The sequence below is a fragment of the Dermacentor silvarum genome, chromosome 1, assembly GCF_013339745.2.
Source record: "Dermacentor silvarum isolate Dsil-2018 chromosome 1, BIME_Dsil_1.4, whole genome shotgun sequence".
NCBI classification, from domain to species: Eukaryota; Metazoa; Arthropoda; class Arachnida; order Ixodida; family Ixodidae; genus Dermacentor; species Dermacentor silvarum.
In genome coordinates, this window is record NC_051154.1 from 77,559,826 (window position 1) to 77,586,242 (window position 26,417).

The 26,417-nt window shown below is 46.9% G+C and overlaps 1 protein-coding gene across 1 annotated transcript; it reads right to left on the bottom strand.

Annotated features, from left to right (window-relative positions):
• Positions 1–1,531: 1,531 nt before the first annotated feature.
• On the bottom strand, positions 1,532–24,793 carry LOC119431019 (uncharacterized). The gene is made up of 5 exons (XM_049664302.1): positions 24,665–24,793; positions 19,602–19,662; positions 9,268–9,648; positions 5,511–5,707; positions 1,532–1,662 (listed from the first exon to the last, which is right to left on the bottom strand). Exons 1-5 carry the CDS (start codon positions 24,767–24,769, stop codon positions 1,576–1,578), a joined length of 831 nt encoding a protein of 276 aa, XP_049520259.1. The 5' UTR covers positions 24,770–24,793; the 3' UTR covers positions 1,532–1,575.
• Between the last annotated feature and the right edge of the window lie 1,624 nt (positions 24,794–26,417).

Consider the following 26,417-nt stretch of genomic DNA (forward strand, 5'->3'; position numbering starts at 1 on the left):
GAGCCCTCAGCACAGCTGCCCGATGCGCTACGCATTCGACCATGGACTATACGCAGTGGCCCAGGTAGGCTGGAAAACGGTTAGATACACAGCCCCAGGAAAGTGCGTCAAGTACTATGAGAATTAAAAAGTAAGTTGAACAATCTTTACCGCAAGTTTGACAGCGCATAGGCTCGAGAACGGTGCCATCCTCAGAATTCATTCTAACTGGATATGCCTTGCAAGCTCGCCGGCTACAATTCGTAAATGGCAATGTGTGCCGCAATTAATTAAGAAATTCATTATTTACAACGCTTCTTCTCGCGCGCTGCATGATGTCATGAATCATCAACCGATGCAGTTCTTTTTTTTATGCCAAAGTATCAAATGTCCCATTGAGCGAAGAAGCCGGCGTCTTTCGTCTGTAGCAGCGAAAGGGTAGGTAAATTCTCATTGGCTGCGACGCTCCGTCACGAGCGCGCCTCGACGCAGCAGAGCGGGCGAAAAGGAACAACTGCTGCCCCATTAGCGCGCCAGGTGTTGCGTGAGAAGAGAGGCCGTGACGCCACGTCACCATCACTCTCGGAAGCCTCTGTTATCCGCACGTTCCTTGTCCGCGCCAGCTTTCGCCTGCGTTCTAACTGGGCCTCGGTAAGGCCAAATCAAATCGCGCCAAGCATCTCAACGCGCTCGCTTTTCCGCGAAGAATTTATAACTCGAAGGACCGTTCAACGGCGTTCAATTGGACATTAATGCTTTCGCATTCACAACTCGTAAGAAGTGCTTACGGATGTGCTCGGATTTTTGAAGTCAAGGTGGTCTTTGGCGGCTTCACACGGGTTTGGCGTACGTATGTGGGATCTGGTTGTCTATCTGATCTCTCGGTGAAAACGTTCAGAGCCCTTCCACAGTCGAGAAAATGGAGTTAAGCGAAGCTTGTGGCAAGACGACACTGTCGCAATCATTCCGCTTCGTTTGTCCTAAACTCGGGATACGCGGCTCTTCGCTGACGTTTCGCCTGGGATTCGGAAGCCCTCACGCTAGGATCGGACGACAAGCTTCCCTTACCCCCATTTTCTCGACAGGGGAAAGGCTGGTGATTTTGTCTCTTTGGGTCTCACGTGTGACAAGGGTAGTTCAAGGGCGCGCGTTACAGGTCCCCGAGCACACAGGGGTATGTGCCATTGAGCTTGGACCCTTTCTGAACTATCACCAGGATCGGTCTACTTTTCTGTGTGACGGATTTCACATTTACTTTCACGGATTTCACGGATTTCACATTTACTTTCGTGTATTTGGTTTAATATTGCGCCGAAACGCTCACAGAAGTTACCAAGTTCCGTTTATGGCCAATTTCGAAAGCAATCTGATATTTTCTTTTTCTTTTTTTTTTGACGATGAACAGTCGCGCTGAGGTGACGCTGCCAAAATTTCTGACGTCACGTGCAGTCGTTGCCGCGTCCTAACAATTACTTTTAGTGTTATGTATAGAGACCACCTTGGCACCAACAAGAGAGACAACGAAGAAGAAGGCTTTATTTTTGACATTTTTATTTGGAGGTTTCATGAACTCGTGCGTAAACGCCACGGTGAGCTTCAGAAAGGTGCGCCGGGGTAGGCAAAGGACTCGGTTGAAACCCTGCTGCCATTGCCGGAGAGTGCTGGAAAGCGGCTTCTGTCCAACTTGAGATGCCAGGAAATAAAAGAGAGAGAGAGCGTGGAGAAAGGACCAGATCGCAGCAAGTAGGACAAACTACACAACCTCATGCCTAAACTTGAGATTAGACTGTTGTTAAATGAATCCGTGAGGTCAGCAGACTTCACGACATGCGTGAGTGTTGCCGCTAGGAGTGCAAAAAGGACGACAATCGAAGGGAGTCGTTATTAGAGACTGCGGGGACCTCAAAGTGTAGAAAACGACTAAAAACTGACTGGCTCAGCTTACCGCATAATACTAGCTCAATTTCAGTTCTAGTTAAAGATGGAGCTTGTGCAAAAGCTAAAAAGGAAAAAAGTGGAGTGTCGCCCGAAAGGCGAAGCCCTCACTGTCACAACGCTAGCGGGAAGAGCGCCCGCCGCGGGGAGCGAACGCCTCTCGCTTTACCGTGTGTCCGAATCTTGAGATTGCGTAACCTCTAGCACTATATAGGCGCTCGGGAAGGCAGCGTGCTTAAAGCTACCAGCCATCTCGGCTCGCCTTAGCGTGCCCTTAGTCTTTGCACCCACAGCAGATTACCTTCAACGTAGGGCGCGTGGTCGCGTATGCGCTCAGCCGCGCAGACAGCCATGCACCAGCCACGGCCACGCTAAAGGAGGAGACGCGCGCAATAGGTACATCCTCCCTTAAAGTCCCTAGACATTTTTTCAGCTTTTTGAAGCACGTGACCTCCAACAATGGGTGCGCGGGAAAACGGCGCGCATGATATAACCAACTTTTGAGGAAAAGCTGCCCATGGCGCCTATGCATTCACCGCATGGGGGCCGCGCGCCGTGACCGCACGCCACGCTGGCGTATCTTTGTCCCACAACAATAATCGTCAACTGTCTTGTCTGCGTTTCCTTTCTCGAAAACTCTGTACTTGCTACTTCCCTGACAAGAATGCTATGTCTCGCTGATAAAGCGCATGCCGTTCGTGACTCGAAAGTACTGTGCGCACAGCGTTAAAGAAAGAAAAGGCACGCACGGTAGATGACGATTATATATATATATATATATATATATATATATATATATATATAAACACTCATGGGGTTTTACGTGCCAAAACTACGATCTGGTTATGAGGCACGCCCTAGTGGGGGACTCACGAATACTTTGGACCACCTGGGATTCTGTGCACCTGAATATAAGTGCTCGGGTGTTTTCGCATTTCGCCCCCATCGAAATGCGGCCGCTGTGACCGGGATTCGATCGCGCGACCTCGTGCCTATGTAGTAGCCCAACACCGTAGCCACTAAGCAACCACGGCGGGTTAGACGACGATTATCGTTGTGGGACAAAGATTTTGTTAGAGTACACGATGTCGGTACAAAATATGATTGTATATAGTGAGCTGGAACAGTAAATTTCATCGTATTTAACAAAGCTGTGCTTGTCACATCTCGTACGGTATATGGTTGAGTTCTCTGTACGGACCAACAAGCAAGCGCAGACCGCGAAATGCGGCAACAGGCTTCAGACGAGACGCGCGATCGGACACGATACCGTGTGCCTCGCTGGTCATGGTTGCGCCATCTAGTTATAATTAAGTGAGATGGTGCGCCTGCAAACGCACCCTCTCACTCACAGCTTAGTTTATAAATAGCCATCGGATCTTGCTTAAAGATATACGGAATTAACTTTACGCGCTGTTCGTGCACATGTTGCGCGCAAATGCTTATTTTCCATTACATTTCGAGTATTTTTAGGGTTTATATACGATTAATTCTACCCAATCTGGAGACCATTTTCGGCTCGCCCTTGGCTCACCTCGGCTCACTCTTGCACGCTTGCCCTCGGCGCGCGGGGCGCGATATTATCTTACCGGAATTGAACTTAAATACGGAATATCAGGGCAACGGCAGCGGCGGCGGCGAAAATTCTCCTGGAGTGACCATATACGCGTAATTGCTGACGGTGCTGCAGACGTATGTAGATACTTTTGCTCATCAATCGGTGCATCAGGTGTCTCCGAGATTTTGATGCACGCCTTGCGTATTTTTTCGTTTTTTTTTTCCACTTTCGACATAGACATATTATCAAATACACAATAGTCTTGACACACGAACCATGCAGACACTAATATAACTTGCTATCGCGATTAAAATTTTGACGCAAGAGGCTTCACTAACTTGAAGAGATTTTAAGTGCTTAATGTAACCGTGTTATTTGGCAAAGCGGACATGATTTCTAACGCGATCGAGATATCATTGTCTCTTGTGGCCGCTTCGCGGTTACGTCCTCCTTTTATACGACATTGTGGGTGGAAAACGGGCAGTTCACAACTAGGACATCTGACTCAGTGGTTCCGTGACGGGTATAGGGCTATAGCACACACCCACCTTGGCGGAGCTCAGACAGGGCCGACGTACACCCCCGTTCACGATTTGTTTTTTGAGCTAATGAATTTATCAAAATACTAGTTAATGCAACTGGCACGTGAAAGTAAACCACCATCTAAGCTCAGTGACACGTACTTCTATATCGTCCCCTTGACGATGAATGAAGACGCCATAATCATTGTTGTGGCGTCTTCGTTCTTGTCTATCCCGCTGCTCATTAAAGGGCCCTTCACCAGGTATGGGCATGGAAAACGAACAAGCACGATGCATCGTGCGGTGACAGTGGTGTCTGCAATCACGCCAATATACGCCGCAAACAGATGAAATTTCAAACGAAAGCCAGTGAGCCGTTCTTTTTAGGGCGGCCAGTTTTCTGACCGCCAGCGGCAGATGCGATGTCACAGCTTTTCGTCTTCACGTTACAGGTCCCGACTGCAGCGCGCAAGTCGCCAACAGCCGCGCGAACTGAGGGATTCCCCGTAAAACGCTAAGCGCACAATACCGCCACCCGAAATAAGGGTGGGTGGTCTTTGACGTTAAAGTAACGTGGACTTCGGCTCCGGTATGACTGGAGGCAGGGGAAGAATGGCCGCTTACAGATGCTCTGCCGTAGGGACGGGTAGCTCGTCTCCTCGGGCCGTCGCTTCGCAACATTTCGTTTGCATCTGTCTCCGCTATATAACTAAACCCCGTCCACATTGAATACAACCAGAGCCTTTGAAACACTCATTCACGGTCTGCGGCTCGGTACCGCGTACACAAAACATTTTCTACAAAAAATTTCAAGAGCTGATAGTCCGGAATGTACTTGTGGCCACGCGGATGAGGATGTGCAGCATCTTCTGTTAGAATGTCCGTGACACGACACACACAGACAACGTTTAGCACGTGATTTAAAGACATTGGAAGGCAGGCCCTTCAGCCTCAGGAAGATATTAGGTCCTTGGCCAACATATTCGTTGCAAAGACGAGCGTTAATGGCCCTCCAAAGATTTCTAGAAGCGAGCAATTAATATCCTCGGAAACTATTGAAAAGAGTGTTTATCTGTGATAAACTCACTCTATGGTCAATTCGACACCTGGGTTCATGTACTTTCATTTGAATCGAATCCATGCTATCTTATGTGCCGTGATTTTAGTATAGTTACGTGACCGGACTTTGTGTTTACTTTAGTGCACCTATATGACTGAACTTTGTATGCCGTTTTTCTGAGTTGACTTTCAGATTTAGTGTGGTATTACGAGTAGCGTACTTATGTGACTGGACTTTGTGTTATTGTGATTTGGAGTGGACATTTAATTTTAATGCGTGTAGGTTAATTCTTTTTTTTTCTTTCATACCTCTATGTGAAAAGGAATAGCCGGCGCCAATTAAAGGCGTCAACATCTCCTAAATACCATATAATTAAAAAAAATAACTGTTTCCATACAAAATCGTCCAAATACCAACATTATCACTGCAGTCCACAATAGATAATGCGCGCATATACCTGCGTGGCGATAAACTTGGAGACCTCATCCTGCAGAGCGGCCTCGATGCGTCCCTGGAAGTGGCGCGCCACGCGGTTGGCTACGATCTTGAGCAGCCAGTTGAAGGCCGACGACACGCCCGTGATGCGCGTCACCTTCAGACCCTCCATATTGTCCACCTGCGGATGCGTCCGACCCTCGCCAGTTATTTCTTTGTCTCAGCCGTGCCAATACCGACGAGGTCACGTCTGTGGCAACCTCATCGGGATGACTCGCCGCGGTGGTTTATTGGCTATGGTGTTGCGCTGCTAAGCACGAGGTCGCGGGATCGAATCCCAGCCGCGGTGGCCACATTTCGATGGAAGCGAAATGCAAAACGCCCGTGTACCGTGCATTGGTGGCACGTCAACGATCCCCTGCCTCATAATCAAATCGTGGTTTTGGCACGTAAAAGGCCGGCTGACACGTGACGAATTATAACGTCTGCGCTGTGACGTCATCCCGATCAGCAAATTAAACCGGCTCCATAGCACTGACTTTGAGGTCTCAAGCGCAAGAGTTTCCTACTAAAATGTTAGCATGAAACTGTATATGGTTTCAAGGTATCTGGCCAATACGCGCCGTGCGTCCTTGATTTCAACTTTGAAACGACGAAAACAATGGTGGGTAGTATTTCAGAAACCCGCATGGAAGAAAAAGCGATGTTTTAGCAATATCGCTCGAATTGGCCCTGCGTTTACGTACATCGGTTCAGGCTCTTATGGCAGCATTATTTAGCAAACGTACGGTTATATTTAGTACGTTTCAAGAGTGCCAAAAGGTATCGTTAAAGGCCAACTGCAAAAAAATTTCACTTTGACTAAATTTATTATAAACGAGTTGCCAACCGTCTCGAACTTAGCAGGTCAGCCCAAACTTTTTGTAAATGTCTTGTGTCCCGACTTCTCCCGCGCCCCTTAATGGACAAGGATAAATAAATATACCACATTTCCTTTTTTTATAATGCCTGACAGCTCGTGTGCACATGTCTCCTGCTGCACTGTCATAAACATAAAGGCGGTTTCGTTCTTGTCGTGGTTCTATAGTTCTGTTGTATAGGCCCTAACCGTTCGAGTACGTCTAACCGTATTGGTAGCCGTCGAACAAAAAAATTTTTTTTCCAACTTTGTTGCACGTACAGACCGGCGGCTTCTGGCACTGACAGTGTTGGTCGTCGCCAACCGTAAAGCCCTTCAAACTTCGTAAAGTAGCTGCACGCTTTGAAGAATGCCGCCTCGTGACGACTCCGCTCCTTCTCGCTCGTCGGCTCCAAGGCCGCCGCCGCGTCGCTATTAGCCTAGTGGCGTCACGTGGGACACGTAGCACCGGGTTCGTTTGTTTACATTCGCGCTCCGCCGCCATCTCTGCTTCAGGAGTGTCGACGAACTGGCGTTAATATTCTAGAGACCATACTAGCGTGGAACACGTATTGGCGCAGTTACCCCTGCGTGCGTGTAGTGTAAAGATTGTTTGCGCGCGCAGTGAACTTAGTTTATGAGAAAAACGACGCCGCTTCGTGGCGCTTCTCGTCGTCGTGAGCTGCTGCGCTTTCGTTTGCCAGAATCGATTCATCGAAAACTCCTGTCAAATGATTGAGCACAAATTACATAAAGTTGCTCATTGTTGTGTAATCTTTCAGCACTATTACAACATTATTTCATTTACCACAACACGGATATGTGTTTGTGCAGTCATGGATGTTGCTAAAATCAAATCGCGCAAATGTTATTTTGGAAGATAGTCTTCAATGCATGCCCCTCGAAATTATTGAGGGTGCAACTCGGTTCATGAAAACAAGTGCGTCGCTTCGGGAAGGGCCGGCGAACACGTGACGAATTATAACGTCGTAATCAGTCACTAACCAGGCAGACAATAAAAATGACTTCCTCAACGGAAGCTCACGACTCTCGCTTTTGTTAGTCAGGGGAATATGCTCTCTTGTCGATTGCTAAAACTGATTGCGTTTGCTATGTATGCAAAGTCCCGACTCAATGATCGGCCGCGCGTATTTCTGTCGTCTTTGAGGCATTACAGACATAATACCGCCAGCGCGCATTGTCCGAGACTTTGCGTGAAGATTGGCAAGCACGCACGAATTAAGACTGGCACGTCGCTAGTACTGTAGATGTAATACACTACCGAACGGTCACAGTGGCGACCCTGCGTGCCTTCTGCCAGCCTCTGTGCCAGCCTTTATTCGTAATAGCTGATACGAGCCACGATCGAATTCAATTGGCAAGGACGGCGCGGATTATCTAGGTTGCAAGAGGGCTTATTGGTGGCCGGTACGGTAGTGCGTGATTCTAAAACGGACATTTACAACCATTCGCAACAAGCATGTCACGACACCGCCGTAATCAAAATTGCGTACTTAATTATAGCGTACGTTAGTGTTAGTGCTCGTTTAGATACTTTCTTTGCGGAATAGTCAGGAAAACAAAAAAGGTTGCCGTTACTAAATTTGCATAAGCTTGCCGACAGAAATTTTATGTTGTACATGAAGTTAATAGGAGGTAGGTTGCTAGCGCAAACCTCTAAAGCGCACCGCCTGGCTATGCACTCATTCCCTCGGTGAAAGGTCGTCTGCTACGCTGCAACAGCGTAGGCGGCGGCGCCACGGTCGAGGAGAGAGCGGGCGAGGGAGGAGAGACAATGAGGAGTGAAGGAGGGGAAGGGAAGTGTCGCTAGTTTGAAGTTTGAGGGTTTATAGCTACAGTGGTTACTTTAGCCCACGGTGGAAGAACCGTGAGCCAACCACACCCCCCTCCCCCATGCCTCATCCTGTGGCACATATTTGCTCCGGTACGTTTTTGTCCTCATCAGGCAGCAAGCTCGCGTCTCAAATAGCAAGGCACTGCTCTCGCTATTTATGTGTTACCATACAGATTTTCCCTCCTGATTTCGTTTTTGCCGTGTCTGTAAATCTTCATGGTCTTTTTTTTTTTTTTTTTTTGCGTCCATCCTCTGCATCCAATTTACCATCTCGTGTTTCTCTCACTTTCTTTTTGATGACTCCTGGTGGTCTATTTGCACTTTCAATTACCCTATACTTGATCGCCAGTTTTCTTGACCTCTTCCTCCATTCCGTGTCCACGCTTTTGAGGTACAGCTATTTGTGCACTTTAGCCGACCATTTCTTTTAATCAATGTTCCTTAGTCTTTCCTCAAAGCTAAATTTACCCTCCGTGGTGGCGTAGTGGCTATGGTGTTGCGCTACTATAAGCCCGTAAGTGCGAGATCAAATCCCGGCCGCGGTTGCCGCATTTCGATGGGGGTGAAATGAAAAAAAAAAAAAAAAAAAAAAAAAAAAAAAAAAAACGCCCGTGTACCGTGCATTGGGTGTAGGTTAAAGAACCCCCAGCAGTCAAAATTAATCCGGAGGCCCTCACTACGGTGTGCCTCATAACTCGTGGTTTTGGCACGTAAAACCTCAGGATTTCATTTTACGCTAAATTTGATCTGCGCTTCTGTGACTTCACAAGAAGCCCAACCCATGTCACCCTGTACTGCCTCATTTGTGGTTTTACCGTGGGCACTCAATGCCAATCGGAATATGTAAATATTTCTGCTTTATCCTCTCTCCCTGTCCTTTTACTCCAACTCCAGCACTTTCTGCAAATCAGCGTTCGATGATGTCGAGGTTGGGCGTACGCTATCCAGCACTATACAAGGCCAATGGCCAGCTGCCAGCGTGCACGATAACGATACTCAGGAAACTTTTGACAGAAAGGGATATACTGGCCTGAAAGTACTCTAGGCGTGCTTCTCCGCCCTTGATGGGCGCTCGGTAGACGATGATCGTGTACACGCGGTTCAACGAAGCCTCGATGTCGCCGCTGATGGTGAGACCGAAGCGCGACGCCCGGTGTCGGCCCGTGAAGAACACGTCGTTGACAGCCGCTGGCGTGGTCACGATGGCTGTGTCGTGCGACAGCTGGACCGTGCTGTTGCCGGAGCGGTAGAAGGCGGACAGGCCGAGCACCTGGCCGCCCGTGATCTGGAAGCTGTTCTCGCCGACGTCCGGCACCTGGAGCGGGTCGATCGCGGCCAACAAGTCGCGATCGCTGCGCATCTTTTCCAGCACACGGTCCACGTAGTCGTTGGCCAGAGCCACGTCATCTGCAGGAATATCAGGGTGTTCGTATTAGAAAAGCGGCTTGCTAACTCAGCACGTATTCGACCCACAGTTTCGGAATGATTCGCCGGTTATTAATTTCACGAAATACAAGGAACGAGTGTGTGCTATATCTGTGAAGCTGCTTGCAAGCTCTTCGCGAGAGCAGTCGTTCCAGGGCTGCAGGCAAATCGCGAATATATATATAAATGTACACAGCGGGTGCCGGGGCTCTGTACACCGTCAAAAAAAATAAGTGCCTCGTTACGTTCTTTTTTAAATTACTTTTTTTTTTCTTGCAGTTGAGCTTGCCGAGCAATGCAGGTGAGATTTAGCTGAAATTCAAGTTTCATTGCTTTATATACTTTGCCTTTACGCACACCCTCGACCCCTCTTTCCACCGATCTCTTTTGCCCCGTCAGAAAGACATCCTGTTAAAAAAAAAAACGTGAAAACATATCGGCACAAACGAGCGAGCTTGCACAGACGAGCGACTTAACTTTAATTGAGGCTGTGAAATTCCTTCTGTACGTGGAAAGAAGGATGGGGTGCATTGTAGGCGACCTCGCTCTGCCCCGCCGTCCCATAATCAGAAAGGCACACCTATATATGAGAGTCAGATTTTGCTTTTGGCCAAGTTTACAGGCTCGACTGCTCGGCACGAATAATATCCATTGTTTTTTCTACCGCGACAACGAAGGTCACGACCGTCACGGTTGCACAGAAACGCAAACCATGAATTTGAGGCCAGAACAACACATAGTCGCAACGTAACACCCCTCGAAATGGGGGTTTTGCATGAAGAAACACCCTTTCGTGGGCGGAATTTGCTGTACCTACATCGTAATGAAATCATGTAGCTATCTAGCGCGTGACATCGTGCTGTTGGCGGTGATGTCGTGTGTCCTAGTTTTTCTTTCTTTTTTTATTATTATTGCACTCTCAGCATATATTGACGTCGACAAGCAATAAGATTGTTTGTTCGTCAGCGCCGTGTTTGTATCCCCTCATCTCCTGTTTTAGCGCTGTTACCTTCAAGTTTCTAAATGTACCAACCAGACAAATTCAGTACGCTATTGGAACTCGCAGCATTACACCCTCAGCAAAATCAGATTTTCATGGATATAAATTAGGGGTGTGCGAATATGAAATTTCCGGATCGAATCGAATACAAATATGAAAAAAAAACAGATTTCGAATATCGAATACTGCATATTTTATCACTTATAAACAAAGTGAAATATAAAAACTGTCGTGTGGTCTGTTTGGTAACAACAGGCTCATTTACGTTATTTGATACATTTAACGCGGTTATCAACTGGAAATTTTAGCTCATTTGAAGAACTTGTAAATGACAACGAAGGAAATGTGAATGTATCTGGCGCGCTATGACAATGACAGTAAACAAAAACTGAGCGCGTCAGCAGATGCACGTAGAACTGTAGAGTGCTCATTTAAGGAGCGAAGCACGTTACCATACATTACTGCACGTCATCTTCAAAGGCATCCAAGCATGGTGACATTGCCCAAATAATCAGTAGATTTGCCTAAATATGGAGAGGAAATTCGTAGATTGCGTAAGGCGAGGCATGCGTGTTTAACAACTCGAAACTATTGTGCATAAATGATTTCCTCCTTGCACTCGCCCACGAACTTCTGCGCCTGCGCAACAACCGCGGTTATCCTGCAGCAGAATCATTCGGAAGACTATTCACTTTCATCAGTTTTTCCTCCTGTATACATATAGACTTTAAAAACTCTTGATGTCCGCTTGCAGTCGGACTAAGCGAATATTCGACAACTTCGAATATTCGAACTCGTGAATCGAATAGCGAGAACTATTCGATTCGTATTCGAAATTTTGATTATTCGCACACCTCTAGTATAATACAAAATTACGCCCTTCAGGCAGCAACAGAAAGCATAACTTAACTGGAAGGTCGCAAATAGACAATCTTTGTACGGTGCGAAGTCACTCATCCATCCTCTGACCGAATATTTACTTAACAAACGAAGTAAAAAAAATGCATTGCGATCTTTGCATTTTGTTGCGAGCACTAACTCACCATGATCAGCACTAACGTCGCCAATTCATAATACAGGAACCTCAGAGTAAAACCGAATATAGCCTACAGGTGAAAGCAAACAGGAAGCATCAGTCGGGACGACGAGTGCGGCGTGTGCGCTTTATTTGCGGACATTACCAAAACCTATTGTGCACGCTTTTGTGTGTTAGTGGGCAACGCATAATTGTCAACTGAGTATCATTTTGTAAAGACAAAGATTGTCAGAAATATTTTGTTATGTCACCATCATAATTAATGCCAGCGCCAAAACATCCCTACATTCTTATAAGGCTTATATGTACTCTGCGAAAGTATGTCCTTCGTACATCCTTAAATCTATTAAAGGTGCAATGTGAGTGTTTTCGTGATAGTTACGCCGTACGAAAAAAAAAACACACAAAAAGAATAGGATTGCGTCAAGTGCGTTTGTACGGCATTTTATCATTAAAGGTGTAAAGGGTTTTATCTCGTTGGAAGCAAAAACAAACAAGAAGAACAACTATTTAGTGGTTTTAATATCTGTAGTACGTGTTTGTGCGATGCATACGCAGTGACCGTTTTACACACAAAGGCGCGTAAATAGGTTTGTCGCACTGACGACACCCTTGGGGTCTAAATACAAACACCCAAATGTGAACACCCTTAAGGAAGGGTGTAAGTCGGTCGAACTAAAAGCAGAATGAAAAATACATTTTTAAATAGCAGAAATTAGGACGTGCTTATTTCTCAAAATACGGCGCATACTGAATCAAAGGACAAATAACTCATTCGTAATATAGGTCGAGGAAGATATGGACGGAGGTGGATTCGAAGTTTCGATACCAAGAACTTCACGTGGAACACAAACACTATCACTGCGCCACACGGCAGGCCAATTTGGAGCTGTTCAGGTATTAGTTTACAGGGTGTCCCAGCTATCACGCAGCACGATTTAAAAAAAGAGGAACGGCGTTACGCGAAGCAAACCTAGTGCGTATTGTTTCCAGTGCAGTGGAGTAGCCACCAGTAATTTTTTTTCGTTACTGAGATTTAATTTGCTAATTGTAATTAATTATCTAACTCGAGAAGTACTGTCCTAAATATCACAGTGTCAATTAGAAAATTGCAGAGCAACATGAAAAACTCCCGATACAGCTTTCTGTTGCTTAATACGTGCTATATAAATGTGTTTTTCCGGGTGTGAAAGGAGCCCGCGAATACACGCAAAATTGCCGCGTGACTGGCCGCTCGAAGCACTTTGCGTGTATTCGCAGGCTCCTTTCACCCTCGGAAAAACACATTTATGTAGCACGTAACGAGCAACAGAAAGCTGTATCTGGAGTGTATCTGGAGAACGCACGCACGCACGCACGCACGCACGCACGCACGCACACACGCACGCACGCACGCGCATATTCGCGCGGATGCGGAAACGTGAGTGGCCTGTATGAAGACAGGCCACTCAGGTCTTCACGGCGGCCGCATTTCGATGGGGGCGAAATGCGAAAACACCCATGTACTTAGATTTAGGTGCACGTTAAAGAACCCCAGGTGGTCCAAATTTCCGGAGTCCCCCACTACGGCGTGCCTCATAATCAGAACTGGTTTTGGCACGTAAAACCCCATAATTCAATTCAATTCAAATTCACTCAGGTCTTCCGAGGACAGTGCTGCTACTTCCGACGAGTGAGACTACAACCCCGGTGGTGGGTAAGCGGTGCCGTTTCGAAAATAAATGCGTATCGGCGATTTTTGGTTGTATTCCTTTTCGCCCTCTTTTTTTTTCACTTAAACTTAGGGGGTCGACCTATATTCCCCCTCGACTTATAATCCGGTTTATACGATATAAGCCTTATAAGAATATAGGGATGTTTTAGCGCTGGCATTAATTATGATGGTGAAATAAAATATTTCGCACTCCGCTCATGCAGCGCTTTGTTTCCATATATGGTATCGGTGGACGCGCTCGCCGCATACCTTATCGATGGCGTCATCGATGAACGGATGGCGCGCGTTACTCTGGCACCATCTCGTAGCGATAGTTGCCGCAGAACACTTCTTGCGCGGCACTACACTTTTCTTCTCACGCTTTCGCCATAGTCCTCCGCTTTCTTCCTCGCGCTCTCTTCGCTATCACCGTCTTTCATTCCCCGCTGGGCTGCGCGTTCGCTCTTTCATCCTTCTCTGCGCTCGTTCGCTCAGTTACGCTGAGGACGCCGAGGGACGCCGACGCTCAATGCAGGAACGGGCACCTAGGAGCTGCGCTCTAAAACGGACTCTCGTGTTGTGACTCAAATTGAGCGCGATAGTACGTCTCTATCTGAAGCGAACTTAGTTAGGCCGAAACTGCCTGCACACAAATGGCTTGGATTGAAATCTGATATTGGCTAGCTACTTAGCACATAATAGCACTTACGATGCGAATTGCGGCATGACGCGTTTTCTTTCTTTTGGAGCGAAGCTGTCTATGGGTAGTGTTCCGTGGATTTTTCGTGTCCGTCAACAAATCTGCGTGTGCAAAAGCTCAGCTTCCGAATTTGATGCAAAATCACTTCATTCCATGCAAAAGCTTATATAATGTATCACCACTTGGATATGCATTTCCAGTACATTAATTATCAATAGGCACCATTTTCAAGATCAGTAGACTCTCAGGTAGATAATAAGTGTTTCTAAAAGATTTGCCGCTGTGCGACCCGCGTCGGCCATGTGTACGATCGCAGCGCCCTCTCTTTGTCGTCGTTCCAAGCGCTTGCGTGCCTGGTTTCCTTCCACTCTCCCGGCGGGGCGGTCGCGTCGCGCATGTCTGTATATATTTTCCTCCGGCCCCCCGAGGTGGCGGTAATCTTCCACGCGAATGTATGCCGTCGACCAAGACCGCCGATCAAAATAAAAGTGTGTGTGCGTGTGTCTTTCTTCGATCGGGATGATCGCCGTCACCACTCAAGATAAGTAAAATTTGCTCATACCTCTGATCTAAATTCTGTGTCACCTCTATGTGATGTGCTAAACTGCTTCGCTTGTAATCCACCTTCACAGCAATAGAATAGCGCGTGCTTTTTCTTTTTTTTTTTCCGCGGTCGCGTTACGGCGGTTTCTCGGGGTATTTATGGCCGTGTCCGTACAACCAGGAGCATTGACAGATGTGGATGTCATTGCGTCTTTGCTAGGCTGCGATAGTAAATCGGCACGGAAATTTTAGTGTGGCTAATGAAAACTAAAACCGCCCTCTAATATAATAAATGTATTGACCCGCAAAAATATTCAGGAATATGATTGTTATTCTTTCTACAATCAAGATATTCCTAAATGTTTTTACATCATCAGGCTGATTCATTTAAGGAATCTTGCATCAAATTGCACCTTGAGTCGCAGCAAAAACTGTCGTTATAACCCTTTGGGTTCACGATATAGCGAAAACACTTATGTGTATATCGGAACATCCATCTTATAGGGTGCTCAAAGGATGCTCAGCACCAATTTACCATCCCTTATTGGTGTTAATTTTATTATTGTCTAATCGTGTTTTCCTCCACAAGTTTATTATGGGATGTGACGAGCTAAATGAGTGTTAATGGGTGTACTGGATGGTATAAAGACAAACAACACACTAACACACTTAAGGACGTAATATTTTATTGTGTATCGGGTGCCTTCAGATTACACTATGTATATGCGTTGTCCGTGGGGCGATATTTATTTCATTTAGCCTTAAACACAGAACAAATGCCGCTTGAAAAGAACGTCACATCAAATGCTTCGCACTAAACCGTTATTTTGCAAAGACGACAACCGCTTTCATGAAATGTGGTCGACCAGTCACGATTTCTTTTTTATTCGCTTGAGCAGTGAAAAATAATATAGAAAGAACGAACTGTCAAACGCATGATTAGACTTCGACTTTATTGGAGTCGTATCATTGCCCATCTATATTCTGCCAAAAATAATGTATGTTTAGTCATCTATGGTTCATTTTACAATAAACTTAATTAAAGCACCAGCATGGGTCCATGTATGTACCACTTTTTTTTTCGCGGTTCGTAGGCGATGATGGTGTCCGCGAAGAACGTGAGGCTGTTGAGTACGCAGAGCGCGGCGGCGAACAGGCCCGTCTTGGCGGGCCCCGGGTGGTTCTTTTTTTTTTTTTTTTTCCAACAGCCGGTTGCATCGTGAGGCAAGTTTTTTTTTTTTCTTTTTAAAAATATACTAGGGTGAGGCGGCTGCAACTTCCAGCTCCCATGTGCAGGGTAGCAAACCGGTTGTGCTGAGCTGGTTAACCTCGCTGCCTTTCCTTCTCCACTCTTTCCTTCCTTCCTTTTTTTTCTGATATAACGATCCATGAATTGGACGAAAAAGTACAAAACATAAGAACGTTTTGAACTGATATTTATTTCTACAGCGCCAGAGATGTCTTGTAATTATGAAAAAAAAATTAAGAAAACGTGGTATACAGTTGCAAGTAAAAAAAAAAAAAAGAACTTCCACTTTTTGTGTTATGTCATTAGCGTGGTGCGTTATGAATCACTCGTTTGTTACGTAATCGACGGCATTTCTCTACACTTTGGTCTATGGATTGCTCGGTCACGTGACAACAGCCGGCTGTATCGTAAGGCAAGTTTTCTTTTCTTTTTTAAAAAAAAAATATACAAGGGTGAGGCGGCTGCAACTTCCAGCTTTAGCACGATGTATACATAAAGTACTTGTATTAGCAGAATCCTGTCTTGCGGTCCAGTAAGTACCCGCTTCGCTTCTTTCTAGAGAGTTAATTGGCAAAGTTGGTTGCACCATGCCGGTCTACAATGCGTTTCACACACACACACACACAAAAACCTAATTATTAAGCACAGCGCAGATAATTTTTTAGACAACGCATCATTCGCGGCAGCAGCCGTAAAGATACATGTGAATCTCACTGATGGTGCGAGTAAGTAACAAAATGCACTAAATAATCACTTTATCGCCATGTAGTTCTGGCTCTTCGGGCAGTAATAAGTTGTTCCCACTGAACAGTGGACACCGCGAGTCCGATTGAGCCCAGATGGTCGACGGTGGCCTCGCGTGCATGTCATCGTGCGTTCATTCGACATGCATGCTACTAGTTGTGCTGTGCGAACCGTGCAAGGGATTCGTCTGCTATTACAGCGAAGCAGAGCGCGGCGCATTTTTACTGGCGATACACTCGCCGCCGACGCGTCGTGCAGACGGCGCGGCGGCCGGCGTCACTTGCTGCTGTCCATGCCGAGCGGGCTGTCGATGGGCGGTTCGTAGGCGATGATGGTGTCCGCGAAGAACGTGAGGCTGTTGAGTACGCAGAGCGCGGCGGCGAACAGGCCCGTCTTGGCGGGCCCCGGGTGGTTCTCCTGGCTGATGTACGTCAGGCCGGACACAATGAAGCCGACGGTGGCCAGCACGCCGTGCACCCGGTAAAAGATGGAGTACGGCACGTCTGTGCTGCCCATCACGATGGACATGAAGATCACCAGGCTGGTCAGGAAGAAGCTGAAGCACACCATGGCCATGAGCAACGCGTGCGGCCGCATCGTCAGGTAGTTGGAAGTCAGGTCGTAGTGCGCCACGGACAGCAGCACGATCGCAGTGAGCGCCGCGATCACCTGGAAGATCTTGAGCGAGCCCGTGAAGGTGCGAATGTAGTAGACGTGCCATGTCATGGTGGCGCAAACTGCGGCGTTGCACAATCGCCGGTGCGCTGCACTGTTTCCGAGAGAACGCGGCTGTGGGCGGGGTGCGGCAGTGACAACGTGCGCTCACCATGCCGACCCTTCTTCCTTCTCGTTGCCGCTCGCGCTGACGGGTGCCATGAATTGTTGATTCATTCAAACATGACACGTAACCACGGCCGGGATACGAAAACTGGCTCATCGGGCTCGAACGTCTGCGTCTGCGATGATGATGCTCATCTCCAGCAGTGCAGGGTCGTGACCATAATGGGGAGTCGGGGGGTTAGGATAAACGCAATAAAATATAAGAAAATACAGAAATGAAACGAAAAGGGTATGAAAAAAGGAACTGGAAAAATAAAGAATAGTGCCTAAGTGAGTAATCAGACCAGATAAACAGACAAATAAAAGATTTGAAAGAGAAGCTCCGCTCAACGATGCAGACCAGGCCGTGGCGGCCACATTCCGATGGGGGCGGAATTCCAAAATGCTCATATACTTAGATCTAGGTACACGCTAAAGAAACGCACGTGGTTAAAAAAATTATACCGGACGAAATTATACTACGACGTGCCTCGATCATAATCACATCGAGGTTTTGGCACGTAAAGTCCCAGGATTTTTTTAATGGTACGGAACAGAAACATTTTGAAAGAAAAACATTATAGTGAGATTAGGACAAACAAAATCATGATAAATGTTTTGTTTGGAGTAAATCATTTCGCATATTGCAACAAACTCGTCTCTGTGGCTAAATCCAGTAATGCTGGCGCCCCAGGAAGATTAAAACCGAAACACTCAGATGCAAACCGAGTTTGCGAAGTGGAGCTTTAAGAAGCTTTTTTCTTTGAATAAAGTAATCGACGAGAGAAGAAAAAGTAGAAGGTATTAGATCAGTTTTTTTTTAATGGCAGAGACCACTGGACTAGACCTGCGTAAATTTAATAGTGAGAAACGGCAATGTAATTGATGTCATCTTGTAAACGAAACCTCGAATTGTCTTAAGGGACACGTACCCCTGATTCTTCCAGAAAACATGGAGGTGTTCAAATCAGACGAGGATGTTATTGATGATGTGATGCAATTGCTCTGTCGGACAGAGAAAGACCACCTTTTTTTTTTTTTTTTTGAATCTGCTATCACTAATATTACGAACAGGTTAGTTGAGGTGCAAAAGTCGAAAACAAGAAATTATTTGAGTGAACAGCTTCAGTCCTTATACAATATGTAGCCTGACTCTTAATCTTTACGGAGTCCTTATTTATGAACTTGTTAAAATGCGAAAATGCGAAATGAGGTGAATGAAAAAAAAAAAAAAAGAAAGCATATTGAGTACTGAAAACTGTAACGAGCTGGCAGAATAATTCTTCAGTCACATAGCCTTTTCAGTGTTTTGAAAGCAGCCGTCTCATTCGACGAAGAGACGGAAGACGACGAGGCGGCTAAAACAAAGCCGAGCGCGCGGTGCCGACGAGTTCATCTCTCAGTGCCGGACGACGCTATCGGCGCAGCGATGACGAAGCACCTGAACTACCTCAACACCTTCTCGGGAGCCATGAAGGTGTTCCAGGTGGTGTCGGGCCTGATGGCGCTCACCTTCCTGGTGTACTCGCACTTCGACACCGATTCCAACCACGTACTGATGGACTCGCATGCCCTGTTCCTGTCGCTCATCTCGTTCTGCTTCTTCGTGACTTGCACCATCATCCTGTTCGCCGTACTCATGGGCAGCACGGACGTGCCCTACTCCATCTTCTACCGGGTGCACGGCGTGCTGGGCAGCGTCGCCTACATCGTAGCCAGCCTGACCTACATCACGGAGGCCAACACGCGCGCCGCTGACACGCCCGGCCTGCTGGCTGCCTCGCTGTGCGTCATCAACAGCCTCACCTTCTTCGCCGACACCATCATCGCGTACGAGCCCCCCATCCTGTCGCCGATGATCAAGAAGCTCCAGGCGCAGCAGGAGAGGCAGCGCATGCGCAGGGGCTACATGATGTAGGCACATGCGGCATCGTCAGGCTTGTGCCGCATACTCGGCGACCGTGCCGAACCTGTCTCGCAAATGTGTGCCGGATGTTGTGGCTGTAGTTACCGCACAGAAAGTAAACAGTGGCATTGTGTCGCCGTTTATCTCTTTTAGTTTGACTCAGTTTCTTTTTGCTAGGTTTAGCCAGGTTCCATCATTGCTCATGACAGAGGCAAATTAGTACAAGGTGCGAAAAGCAGGGTTACCTTGAGCCAGAGATGCCCGGTAAAATAAGATGATGACCAGTGCCGTTTCTTTGCCTATTATCTGCAATGATGCAATTATAGAAGTACGTCGTTAAAAACTTTGGCCTAGGGATGTGACTCATATACGAGAGGTGTGTCGACACCATATATGTAAATGGATTTAGAACCTCTCCCTGGGCAACAAACAGCTCGTGTCCCCATTCTGTCTAGCCGCTCCTTGAGAGATTATCGACACAGAACCAAAAGACGAGTGCATGGCAGGCGCTTCTTTCGCAGAACTGAACCAGCATTCGATATTACGCACACGCGCGCGTGATCAAGAGCCGCAGTCACGTGCACCAGGCATATTAGAGTGTGGCGCACTCTAATATGAGTGCGCCACAGGGTGTTGAACCGAACCGGAACTGAACCGGTACTGAACCGAACCGTTATTTTTTCGCCAGCTTGGAACTGAACCCTAACCGGCTCAAAGAATGGTTCAGAAGGCCCTGTGGACCCTCTGCTAAGGCACATCAGAGGGGAAGCGCTAGACAAAGACGTAAATGCTTCCGTAGTCGGCAAACAATCCTTACGCTACAGGCAAAACCCAAATAACTTCAAATAACCTCAACTCAATTCTGACACTCAGTATGCTGTTAATTTTAGTGCAGCCAAGGCTGGGTGTAATGCCGCATCTTCACAAAATAATTTATCTCCATATATGCAGCAAACTACAGAATGGTGCAGCAACCCATAACCTGATCGACAAACAACATGTGATAGCGTACAAGTTTCAGCCACTTGCATGGGTGCGTCGTTAGAACACGGCTGCAGGGTATACAAAACAAGTACCCTAGGGCAACGCCTGTCACGTTTGCCTGTGTCGTTCCCAAATCTCAATATATTAGTCCCTCATTGGTCATTCAACCTCAGTATACGAGGTCTCCGCAGCTGTAAGGCTGTCTATAGCGCACAAAATGGAATTCAATGTGTTTTCAACGAACTGGGGCACCGTGATGGCCCTCGAAAAATAAATCGCAGTACACCTGCGTGCCTGGGGTCACGGTGCACTCCATTCCGTGCATGATATTAAAGACGCAGACATACACCAGCCCGCGTTATGCAAAAGTAGAAATACAGTAAAACCCTATAATTTCGCAGCCCCGACTCTTCGCGAATCGAAGACGTTGAACATATTCGTGGTTACTAAACTTCGCGATTTTGGCCTTGTGCCTATACCGCTCACTTCTGCAACCCTTAGACATGAAATTTCGCACTATGTTCAAATCTGATATAAAGAGGAAATTCATACATCGCTACGGTGGCACAATCGCGATGCAGCTGAAGCAGTGCAAAATTGACAAGAGAGGGAGGAACACTGAGGAAAAACAAGGAGCCGTCCGGTTGGCCATACTGCGTGGTGGAAGAGGAAGGATGGATTGAAAAGGGAAATAAAGAATGTGAAATTAAATCGTTTACTCACACAGTAGTAGATGCAGGCCAGCTATATAAGCGTCTCTTTAGGTCTGCTGATTTTAGCAAAATTATAAGAGCGCGCGTAGCTTTCTGGATCGATGATGGATAAGGCCAAGCACCCAGGATCTTTGCCTCTGTAAAGGGTCGACCGTCCAGTTGGCTGAGCGTGCTCCGAAGAGGACGGAGGTCAAAGCGGGTGTAGTGGCAGCTAAGGTGCTTGATTTTCTCACAATTGCAGTAATCGCATATAGGGGAATCAGCCATCACAACAAGGAAGGATTATGAATCTGTGCAAGCTACACCTAGTCATAGGTGGCACAGCAGTGTAGCGCCACTCCGGGAGAAGATTGGTAGTAATCGTAGCTGCAGTGATGGGTCGAGCATGCGCAAACGATGGTTGGAATACTCCGGAGTTTTTCAAATAGTTTTCCTTGTAGCGAAGCGATTCGTTCAAGCTCCCTGCCCGCGTAGTGGTATGAGCATGGTCTGTGCTTTATCATGGGCTCTTCGTCAGCAAGAGGGTTGCCGAAAATTCCGCAATGACCAGGCAGCTAGCCACTAGAAAATAACATAATGTCCTCTTCCGACCGCGCGATGGTATATTTCTATTATATTTGAAATCATGAAATAAACATTGCCATCCACCCGAATGTAGCATGAAGCTTTAACCGGGTGGATGGGTTAATATAGGATTCGATCCTCAAGCCAGGACGAATTTTTCTACAACTATGAAGCTTTCTTTCGGAGAAACTCGTCTGTGTTTCTTTTGTATCTTCGTGCTGCAGTCTGATGGATGAAAATTTGCGGGCTTCCGCAGAGCTGATTTGACATGTTTGAAATCTAATGCTCCTAATTCTCATGGTGCAGTGCCGCCTGCAGGCTTTAAAGATCGGCTTTAGAATCACAGAAGGCTACCCACTTAAATGATGATTCCTGTTGAATATATTGAACCGCAGCACGAAAGGCTGCAATTTCTTATTCTGTGGACGTGGTCATAGGCGAATTTCGCAGTTTAGCTGTGACCAGACGTGCCGGAACATCTGCAGAAGCTGTTGCGTTTGCATACGTGGCTGAATCATCCGTGTAAATGTGAACGCAGTGCGTACTTCGTGTAAACGCGATAACGTAAGCTGCTTATAACTGTTGATAACCTCTGGGCCTTATTTGTTAATCACTGGTATTTGGAGGCATACTTGAGGCTTCTGCATACGCCACGCTGGTGTGGCATAGCTTCTGCTAGCGGGTGCGAAGCTCTTTGCAAGAGAACGCTGGTGACTTACAATGGTCTTCAAACTGTCTTTTCACTGGCAAGCAAGGGAGATTGTGGATCCCTGACCACCAAAGATGACAAAGGGACTCAGAAGGCCTCACTGATGAAGCAACTCATAGAAGGCTCATAGAAGTATGGCATTCTCTCTCAGCGAGGCTGGAGCTTCCCCGTACGGCATTTGAGAAGGCGGCAAAGCGCAGGCTTTCGCAGCGAATTGAATGCGCCATGTTTTAGGAGCCAGCAGAACTAGTCATTTAAGTCAAATTTTAGTTTGCAACATCGTGTCCATATTTCTTCCCTAAAATTTTCGCCTGTCCTTAGTTCGCGATATTTCCCAATCACGAAATTTTCGTAAATTAAAGGCGCGTAAAAGTAAAAGGTTTTACAGTAAACTATATTGCGCCCAAATAAATTCGTGGTTAAGACTAAAACTTTTCATTGTCCTAAATTATGAATCGTTGTGAACCCGTATGAACCGGTTCAAACCAGTTTGAACCGTTATATTTTTGAGCCGGAGCTGAACCTGAACCGAACACGAAAACTTTTCGGTTCGACACCGTAGTGCGCCATGTCCAAAGCAATTAGCAAAAGCCGCGAAGCGCACATCCGATTTCACCGCACTCACAGCGCATGCGCAGCGGCCCTGCCGGCACTCTTTCCCGCTGTACTTTGGTTCAAGGCAACATTGAGCAGCTAGAATGCCGAGAAGAATGCCATTGTAGATCTTTCCTGGGAATTTTCGAGGGAAATGGGGGGGTATCCTCAATCGTACTCCTATTGTAAAATATATTCTCACCTCCCTGCCTTGTGGTCTTGAGGGCTAAACGGGTTTTTCGTGATGGAAACACAACATGCTGAAGGGCAACTATATTACCATGCATATATATATAATTGCCCTTCTACCCGTTAAGGACTACTATCATAGATGTTCTCCGCTGCTACTACCGACATGCTTAGGGACAGAAGTGGCGTAGTGAAACTCGTCGTGCACCAAGCTAAGTGCTGTGCGCGAGTTGGCACATGGTCAACTAAGACGAAAACCAGCGAGAGGAATGCCTACATAAAGAAGTACACAGGACGTTTGCTGGTGTACTCCTTGTTTCTTGCGCATGCGTTTCTTTCGCTGGCTTTTGTCTTAGTCGAAATTCGCCGTGAGGTTGTCTTATTCGCAAAGCTCTTTGTGCAAGTTATTATCTGGCTCCTCATGCAGTGCTATCGTTTCACTGGCCGTCGCGAATAGCCGGCGTCCGCTTTTACGAACAGAAGTCCCGATCGAACGGTGCTGTGACAAACTTACCCCCGTATTCACAAACATCGGGCACGTAGTACGTTTCCGTCGAGCGGCCGTGCAACGGGCCTCGACTCGAAGCTGTTGCTTTACTCCACTGATTAGAGTTACTGTATAGAGTCATACACAGTAACTCTACCACTGATTAGAACACAACGCCGCCCTTAAGGCGACACTGTCCTCGAGCAACGCTCCTTGGTGGTTCCTACGGCGGGGAGTCTTCGAGGAGCCTTCGCTCCATTGCAATCGAGTTTACGCCGATATTGCCTGGTTGCACAACTTTTTTCCTGAGCAGTATATAGCTATAGGTGCCATTGAAGCGCAGTGACCAATTCAGTCGAAGGGCCACGCTGCCACTATACTTTCACGTAGGTTCCCTACTGTCACGGATATAGTCGAGATGGTGTGTCGTGTGCAGAAGCGTTCTGAAACACAGGCAGGGATTAAAGTCAGGACATGGGGAGGAGGGGGTATGCGCATAAGGGTCGGGCTCTCCAGTAAATTTAGGTGGAGAGGCCTGTCTCTGCCGTATATCCAAAGGGTTTACCCTTCAAGCTTTAAGTGTACGCAAACATGGTTTGTAGAATACGTCTTTTCAAATATATATAGGCACTGTTAGCACGGGGTATTCTTTTTTTTTTTTCGTTAACCTTTCTCTTTCTTCGTTCTACGAGCCCCGATCTTTTCAGTGAGGTGTCGGCCTCGGCTAGTTGGTTATACGCGTACGGAAAACTACACAGAAGGTACGGACCATGCGCACGTAGGCGACACAAGCTGCTGCGTGTCGCCTCTGTCTACTACTCACTCTACATTCCGTATCTCTCGCGTCTTCAGCATGGAGGCAATCTTTCGTAGTCCCTTAAATACGTTTTTTTTAAATAAAATGTTTCGAAAATGATGTATTAGATTAGCACGACCAGCCGTATACGTTCCCGGGCATGAAACTGCATGCTGCCCCATACGTCGACACACGTCCCGTAACTTGCCCAGTGCAATGCAAGTGTCGTGCATCGCAGCACCGCGGTGAGTGAGTTCCAGGTCGACACTCACCATAACTGCGCGGAGATGGCTTTCCTTCAGACAACTGTCGTCTCTGGTAGACAAGTGGGTTTGGACGAGTTCGCGGGGCTGTGTGCAAATGCAGTCTGTGCTCATGAGCGCCCAGAAGGCGCAACACCGTGGTGTCGCACGTAACTTGTGAACACAGCCGCCAAGGCTGGGTCCCGGAGGGCCATGCGACAAAAACCGCGGTGTGCAAACAGCTGCCGGGCCTTTTATTCCGTGCCAAGGACGCACGACTGCGCCCTGTCACAAAAGCCTCGGGGGGCAAGAGTTTCGCTGATGGGTCCGAGATAGGATAACAACCGCGCCGAGGTACGTCGGGCACGTGCGAGACGCACATGCCGCCACCGTTTTATCTATTATATTAGTTAATATTAATTTAGTCGCTCCCGAAATCACGAATAGCGCTACAGAGGGAATGGAAAACAGAAACAAAATGCTATACGAGTTAGACTGCAAGAAGTACACTAACCGACAGAGAGAGAGAGAGAGAAAGAGAAGAGGAAAAATAATGCGACCAGAACACAACCAAATGGGCGATTGTTGCAAAGCCAAACAGGAAGCTGCATGCTCCCATCTGCTGCGTGGGATATTTGAGCGGCAGAAGGTGTCGTTTTCTACGTGAAGAACGTTTTCAGTTTAAACCGAAAAAAAAAAAAAAGATAAGCCGAACATTTTCTTTCTTTTTTTTTTTTTTTTTGTCAGGCATTCTGTTTTAACCAAAAAGTATCAGCGAAAGCAAATTCGCCAGAGAGCTATGACGGCGATCGGCTTCCAGCTGCGAGCCGACATGTGCTCGCTCCGATGACGCGCCAATGATTGTGCTGCACGACGCACTGCGGCTTCTGTGTGCATACTCACAAGCCGTCGTTGCTTGAGCGATGTGAAGCACTTATTTTGTTAGCTAGTTGACTTGCTGTCGTCGAACTTACAGTGTCTCGTTCTTGAGCTGCCCGAGAATTGATCTCGCTTTGCGTGAAATGGGGCTTCGTTTTCTTGCTCACTAGTTCGTATAACTGCGCGATTTGCATTGTGTTGCACGTTTGCAGTAGGTATGTCGCATGATATCAGCAGGTATTTTCAACTTTATATTGGCACGCGTATAAAAAATTGAACTGCTTACTTATATTAGAGTCCCGTGCATTTACACGTGATTACACGATGCATTGTCACCTTTCCCTCATTTCTCATTTGTAAATTCTTCGAGCCGACTTTCGTAACACATTCAATTAACATGTTGCATTATTCGAATGTACCTAGAATTTATTCATTGATCTTGGTGGTTGGGATTCTTTTTTGTTTACGTTTTATGATGTTCCCCGCAAGAAAAGCCACGCGCGCCGGCCCATTTACGAACGACGTGTCTATATCTAGGCCGTTGTGTCAATTCCTGCCATGAACTACAGAGCACTTAATTCAGTCCAGCCTGATATTTATGTCAACTGAATTGAAAAACGTGCCGTTACAAAATTACCGCCAACCACCGCTTAAGCTGTTAATCGATCTCGACATCTCGGAGCGTTACAGAAAACTAAGAGGAAGGGGGCGCTAGCGAAAGGGGACGCCATGATTTCGCTACTTTTCCTGCCAAAACAAAAGCGCCTAACATGGTTCGCATTACCACCGTCCACTACCCCACTGCCAACACTAATTCTGCAATGCGGAACTGTACATCACATCATAAAATTTGCAAAAAAGAATATATATATATATATATATATATATATTACGCGAATAGTAG